General features: G+C 53.1%; 3 protein-coding genes across 3 annotated transcripts; 1 reads left to right on the forward strand and 2 right to left on the reverse strand.

The window, feature by feature from the left end:
* Nucleotides 1-385: 385 nt before the first annotated feature.
* On the reverse strand, nucleotides 386-2,731 carry COCSUDRAFT_16677 (malonyl-CoA:ACP transacylase; the record flags this gene model as incomplete). Its single annotated transcript, XM_005646916.1, has 6 exons — nucleotides 386-652; nucleotides 913-1,020; nucleotides 1,328-1,540; nucleotides 1,814-1,950; nucleotides 2,078-2,222; nucleotides 2,555-2,731. The coding sequence occupies 6 exons, from the start codon at nucleotides 2,729-2,731 to the stop codon at nucleotides 386-388; spliced, it is 1,047 nt and encodes a 348-aa protein (XP_005646973.1).
* A 66-nt stretch (nucleotides 2,732-2,797) lies between these two features.
* On the reverse strand, nucleotides 2,798-3,778 carry COCSUDRAFT_16767 (ankyrin; the record flags this gene model as incomplete). The annotated part of the gene is made up of 4 exons (XM_005646917.1): nucleotides 2,798-3,004; nucleotides 3,139-3,279; nucleotides 3,381-3,506; nucleotides 3,581-3,778. The coding sequence occupies 4 exons, from the start codon at nucleotides 3,776-3,778 to the stop codon at nucleotides 2,798-2,800; spliced, it is 672 nt and encodes a 223-aa protein (XP_005646974.1).
* A 1,024-nt stretch (nucleotides 3,779-4,802) lies between these two features.
* COCSUDRAFT_42739 (hypothetical protein) lies at nucleotides 4,803-6,637 on the forward strand (the record flags this gene model as incomplete). Its single annotated transcript, XM_005646918.1, has 5 exons — nucleotides 4,803-4,982; nucleotides 5,185-5,320; nucleotides 5,460-5,604; nucleotides 5,914-6,190; nucleotides 6,497-6,637. 5 exons carry the CDS (start codon nucleotides 4,803-4,805, stop codon nucleotides 6,635-6,637), a joined length of 879 nt encoding a protein of 292 aa, XP_005646975.1.
* Between the last annotated feature and the right edge of the window lie 316 nt (nucleotides 6,638-6,953).

Below are 6,953 nucleotides of genomic sequence, written 5' to 3' on the forward strand. Positions count from 1 at the left end.
GGTAGCACCTGCAAAAATGTTGCATTGAATTTGTTCTGCCATACAGAGATCACGGATCTGCCAAATGTCCGCTGGCTGTGAAGCTTGCCTGTAAGAAATGCAAGCGCTTTGCATCTGGGGATGTCAAATGCAAACATGATTTTAATTTGCTGGACTCCGCTGTTCACCTACTGCCCAATCCTCATCAAGTGCAGATGTAGCCTGATCAGTTCTCTTGCTGCATACACTAGCTCGAGTCAAAAATCATCTGTGAGATTTGCTACGTGACAGACCTACTGAAATATATTGAGACGTCAACCTGACATGCCAAGGCTGGATTGCATCGTCCTGAACAGGACTAGCTTCGCCGGCTGACATGTTTCCCTTGTCCTAAACAGCGATAGCCTCACACGCTGACATTCTTCATGGCTTTCCAGACACCCATGTCGATGCGCTTGACCATGGCCTTGATCTGCGCGCCCGGCCCCAGCTCCAGCAGCTGCTCCTTCTTCGCATCCTTGACCAATGCTGTGATTGTGCGCTCCCACTGCACGGGCTCCACCAGCTGCCGTGCCAGCATGCCTGCAATCTCCGACGCGCCCGCAAACGGCGCCCCCGTCACATTGGAGTAGACCGGCATGCGCGGCTCTGTGAAGGTCACGCTGCCCAGCACCTGCACCACCCCCACAATGCACCCTCATTCCCCATCAATCAAAGATTACAAAAGACATATAAGGTCAGGTAATTTTAGGTCAAACTTTAAGTGGTGTGCAGAAAACGGCGTGGCCACCAAGGCAGGCTTTGGGACACAGCATCCTCTTTAGAAAAGATCCTGATAGAGAGTCTTCAGATTATGTTGGCAAGGCAACGGGTTTCCCCCTGACGGCATTTGGCGTTGGAAGATGAGATGAGCTGGCAGCAAGGGGAAGGCACCTCGATGAGGGCTTCGCGCGCCGGCTGCATGAGCGGAGTGTGGAAGGCGCCGCTGACGGCCAGCGGCACTGCCTTCATTGCCCCCGCCGCAGTCGCCAGGCTCGCCACCTGCGCACTATATTCGCCTGGTCATTGACCGAACCTGCTATGAATTTCTGGCATGTACCTGCATCATTAGTCCTTTCACAGGCTCCTTGCCTTGCACCGAACCTTTGTGAGATATTCCAGCATGCCAACAGGGGGCATCGACATGCATGCATGCCTGCATCAGCTATCGGAGGAACTCAGCCAAGGAGAGAATTGCAGCGGCAGGGTAATGTGGTGCAAGTGGCATCATTGACTCTTACAATGTTACCTTTACTGATACTTGCATGCATGCATAAGCATTGCACAGCAGGGGGATCACTGCAGGCACCTCTGCGAGGGCGTCCTTGTGCCCAGAGGCAACGCGGCCGGTGGGGAAGAGGTAGTTGGCGATGCGGCAGACGGTGTCGCCGCCGGTTTTGGCGCACGCCTTGGCGCACACGTCTTCCAGCACCGCGTCGCTGAGGCCAATGATGGACAGCATGCCGTGCGGCTTGCCCTGCTTGGCCGCCGCCGCCATGCTCTCCCCCCGCCGCTTCACCACCTGTGCGTTCGTGGAAGTTTGCCATGAAGAGAACTTGTGCATGCCATTTGGATTTCACCAGAGAGCATGCAGAGGAGGCCTGAGGAGCTCAGTTGCAGGTCCTCATTTTTGAGCTTGATCAGATGTCAATACAGTCTTCATTTGCGCCATAGACAACAACATGAGCCAACCCTTGGTTTTGATGAGCGATAACAGGATCCCGAATTTTAAGTGAGCAGCTGATCTGATTGCCTGTCAAGGGATAGAAACTGTTTTGCCAAGCAAGGTATTCACCTTGAGGCCGTCCTCGAAGCTGAGGGCGCCGGCAAACACGAGCGCGCAATACTCTCCCAGGCTCAGCCCGGCAGCCGCGCTGCAGCTGTCCACCAGCTTTGGATCCTCGGCGCGCAGCTTCTCCACAGCCGCCAGCCCTGTCAGCAGAGCGCAATTGCATATTTTTTCCAAATTCTGAGCAACGTAAGAAAAGTCACACAGCCCATGAAGCCCTGGAAAAGTCTCGGCACAGGGTGTTGAGCGGCACAGGGTGTCGAGAAGTACCTGCAACAAAGAGGGCTGGCTGGGAGTAGACAGTGTCGTCCAGCTTCTCCTTGGGGCCCTCCAGGCACAGCTTCAGCAGGTCATAGCCCAGCACCTTCTGAGCCGTGGCCAGCATCTTCTGCACTGCTGGGATATCCTTGCACTCCTGCACACAGCAACACGCGCAGTGCCCTTCAGCTGCTCCTCTGAAGGTCTCCCCATGTGCATGCCTCAGGCTGAAAACTCATACTATTCTTCTAATGAAACATGCTGTTCTGCCAGGAGGTGTGTTTGCAGGCAAGCTCAATACAGGCTGTCACATACCTCACCCCATGATTAAATAGCCAGATCCAAGCAAGACAAAAGAACCGTGGGCACAGTGCTCGGTAAATTACCGTGGCAAATTGATGTCATATGACAGTGTTCAGTAATTTACTGTGGCAATTTGGTACCATACGAGGAAGTAAGGGTTCAAATGGCGGTGGTGTAATTACTGACCTTGAGCATGCCCACTGCCTGGGATCCCTGGCCGGGGAAGAGGAAGGCCACCAGCGTGTCTGGAACCTGTGCCTTTGTAGGAGCAGCCACAGCGGCGCTCTGAGATGGCAGGGCTGCGGGGACAGCTGCCTTGCCTGCAGCCTGCAGAGCCTTCTTCTTCCTGCGCTCCTCCTTCATCTTCTGCCGCTCCACCTCATCCTCTGCCCTCTTCAGCTCCTCTGCGCCGTTTGGCCTCATGTACCGTCAAGTTTGCTTGTGTGAAGGATGTGCCTTCTCCCAATGCATGTTTGTTTTGAGCTTGCAGGGTCTTATGTGCACGTCACGGGGGTGGCTCTCACCTGGATAGGGGTGCTTGTATTCCTTGTCCCACTTCTTGATGGCGTCCAGCCCATAGTCATACAGCGTCCACCAGCACCCGATGTCAGGATGGGGCTCCCGCACTTTCTTCACCTGTGCACACAATAGAATTTTTAGATCATGGGATGGCAGCACACTGAATGGTGACGTGCAGGCTATTGGATGTGCATTAAACCTTTGCAGGCTTAGATGATGCCATGACGACTGTGTGACTCATGGTCACTTACCTTGGCATACTTTTTGTCCAGGGCGCGTAGCTTGCTGCGAATCTCATCATCATCCAGAGCCACGTCGATGGGCAGCTTTTTGCCAGGGCTCAAGTAGGGGTCGTAATTTTCCGTCCTGATGCTTGGATCCGCACCACGACTCTGCAACGTTGGATGGCCATTTCATGATGTCCCCAAGCGCAAAATAATGGGGTAGTTAATACTTCATTTTGCTAGATTTGAGAATGGGTGAGAGAACTTACCAGCAGGTACTCGTAAATCTCCAAATAACCATCATAGTGGGAGAGATATGCCGCCCTGTGGAGAGGTGTGAAGCCCTTCTCGTCGCGTTGATTGATCTCCGCCCCATTGTTGAGAAGGTGGTGAACCTGCACAGCACTGGTGATGAAGCGTCGTTCGGAACAGGAAAGCGCCAAATTGTTCTTTCGCTGCCATTACTTACCATGTCTAGCTGTTTATACGTTGTTGCAAAATGCAACGGTGCCCCTGCTCCGTTGTCCTGGGTGATGAAGTAGGGATCCGTGGCCACGATCTTCGCCAACTGGTCCGGGTCCCCAAGCCTGGCACAACTGTAGAAGGCGATTGGCTTGTGCAGCGGCTGGGGAGGGTACCTCCCGCATGCTGTCAAATCGCGAGGCATGTTGGGCCCCTCTATAGCGTCCAAACTCTCAGAGACATGAAAACTGCAGTCACAGATGTAACGCAGCCAAACCCTCGGGTAGGGTCTGAAAACTGCAAGGGAGTCGATGTTATAGGAAACGACCCAGCCTAGGCGCACATTGTGATTGCAATGCCACCAAAACTTCCAGTGCAACTTGCTCCTGTCCTTACAAATGCGTATTGATTGCGAAGCTCAACGAACAGATAATAGTGCGAGCTGGATCTGGCCACAGTTGATCCGCCCCCAAGCAGGATGTGACTGAAGCTGCCGAACTTGCCGTCGCACATACACTTGAGAGGCATATCCAACGCACATGCAGTCAGCATTTCTTCAGAGATCCTTGTGGTCATGCATTACGAGGAATGCTTGTCGTCATCTAGATGCTTGGGGACACTCGCAGCCTGAAACCTTCAGAGCTGTGCATTCCTCAGCGCTGGCTTGGTTGCCACTTGAAGTCCAATTTAGATCGGAATCGACATTGCGTGTTAGTAGCACCATCAATCAGCCGACATCGTTGCTTTGTTTTGGAGATCAGCGAGGTACTATTGAACGGCCTCCAGTGCATGACCCACATGTTCCTTGACATCCCCTGGCTTTTGCACAGAGCAATTGTGCTCACCTTGACCTGACCATTCAAAATAATTGACCGTAGGTGTCTGTGTGTGATCTCACCTCAGGTGTTTCCCTAGGACCGAGGCACCTCAGCACAACGCATGTCAATAGCAATAGCACTCCTTCACTAGCGTCTCAACCGCAACTTAGCAACTCTGCTGAGCAGCGATCCCTCGAGTTTGCTAGCCCAAGTGACACGGTGAAGCATGAGTGGGGGGCCGTTGCCAAAGACCCCTCCCTAGTGTACGTCAGGCGGGAGCCGTGGGACGACAGTGCCATATTCCCATTCAGCGCAAAGGCATTTTATGTGGGTAAGACTCCGTTAACTCCCATTCGGATGGTGTGCATATGGCTTTTACTGTTCCCTCCTCTGACTGAACCTCGGGTCCAGATGGTGACAGGGTGTCTGCCTGATCCTGCAGGCAAGGGGCTGTCGACACAGCTGAAGGCACTGTACGCCACTGCGGAGAAGTCGAACTACTCCACAGTCTGGGCGACCCAGGATTCCAGAATGCTCTGTCTGTCGCCGCTGTCACAGTGGCAGAGCAGCAGCGAGGAGGACAGGAGAAAGGTGCCAACTGTAGCCTCTCAAAAATTCCACAGGAGCGCAGGAATTGCTGGGAATACGCCTGCCTTATAACCTTATAACATCCCTGCTTAGCAGCCATGTGATCCTGAGCCCAGTTTAGGGGTCAGCTGAGGCCTTAGGATCCAGACGAGCCCAAACAGGGGTGTCCCAAAGTACATCTGCAGGTGACATTTTTGCTGTGCAGGATCTGCCCTGCAGAGAAACCTACGTAGCCGTGTTTGAGAACATGGACACTGTGGTTTTCTTCAATGCCAAGGGCTACGAAACAAAAATCTGGGAGAGGCTGGCAAATGCCACGCTGCCCTCACGCAACATAGAGGGTCAGACTTCACCGCAATTGCTATTGTTCGAGTGACACGTACACAGTGACAAAGTGAGCATCAAGCAGCGGGCACGATGCATTGGGAGCAGAGCCTTCAGGGGACATATGCCTGATGTGGGAGGCTGGTGTCTGCGCAGAGTTCAAGGTGGTGGTGCAGAGGAACATGAGGGACAAGAGCCGCATCTACGAGGACCACATCGCGCTGATGCAGGCCGAGCCCGACATGATCAAGACCATCGCCTACTTGCTCGCGCAGACCGTGGCGCTCCACTTCTATGAAATGTGCGCGCTGCACCCACTGCCCCCGTCGCCAAATCAACCTGTCATGCAGGAACTTGGAGTCAACATTAATTCTGTTGGGTCTGTTTAATTGTGCCATATGTCCCCAGCCTTGCCATATGGAGCTGCTGAAGGATGGTGCAAAAGGGTCGGGAAGCAGCCTCAAACCCAAGCAAGAGTATTGGAATTGTCCTTTGTGACATCGAAGCAGCTGAGAAGCTGCCATCCCACTGTTAAATCAGCAGTCCTTGGGAGACAATTTAAGGATCTTTCTTGATAGGGTCGAGGCAATAAGATGTTGATTTGGCGCAGGGAGGTGGACAACATGCTAAAGGTGTTCCAGGACATAAACGTGGCGATGGAGCGCACGGGCGAGTTTGGGACGGCCAGCGCGGCCGGCGGCGGGAAGGAGGACCTGCTCAAGATGGTGGCCAAGAACAACGTGATGCGCACCGGCATCCTGTCCTCCAAGATCGGCCTCACCAAGCGCTTCGAGGCGGCCTGGAAGGACCCCGAGTGCGACCGCATCTACGAGCACCTGCGCCGCGAAATGGAGATCGACCGCCGCTACGACGACCTCGAAGTCAAGGTGACTACTCAGCGCACTGGTCTCGGGCGTACCCTGCCGTTTTTCTAGGACACATATTGTTGTTGTGTGCTAGGCGGAATAGGGGCTGAACCTACGACTTCACCATTATGAGCCTTGCGACTGTCATTTGCTGCTCTATACCGCATTGTCGTTGTCTTCACATGGGCCTATGTAACAGCTGCTTCCCGCGCATGCGACAGGCCGCTGATATATTTGTGAGCATGTGTATGGTCTTGTGAAGATGACGGATGGATGCACTGAAAGTCAATGAGTCTGATGGTGTGCATGGGTGTGTTTGTGCTGCAGTTTGACCTAATCCAGGACAATCTGAAGTACTTCCTCGAGATCATCCAGAACAAGAAGTCCGACTTCCTGGAGTACATGATTGTGGTGTTGATTGCCGCTGAAATCTGTGTCAGCTTGTTTGACATGTGGAGTAGGGTCTGAGCAGATGTAATCTTGTCAATTCTCCTCAACCTATTTACAAACCTTGACAGCTGGAATAGCAAATCGCACCACATGCATGCTGAACAATGTGTCTCATGATTCTGAGATTAATGCCAACAATAATGAGCCTCATTAGTCCAGTAATTCAGTGCGCTGCATTGATGTGTTTACATGTGTTCAATGGCCTCGAAAATATGCAGCTGGCCTGTACTACAGTATTCAGGTGCGCGATTGAGTTGTCAACACAGGAGCACACAGGTCTCTAGATATAGTATTGTACAGCCACTCTGTGGTACACACTTCAACAACATGACCA

The sequence above is a fragment of the Coccomyxa subellipsoidea genome (assembly GCF_000258705.1).
Source record: "Coccomyxa subellipsoidea C-169, whole genome shotgun sequence".
NCBI classification, from domain to species: Eukaryota; Viridiplantae; Chlorophyta; class Trebouxiophyceae; family Coccomyxaceae; genus Coccomyxa; species Coccomyxa subellipsoidea.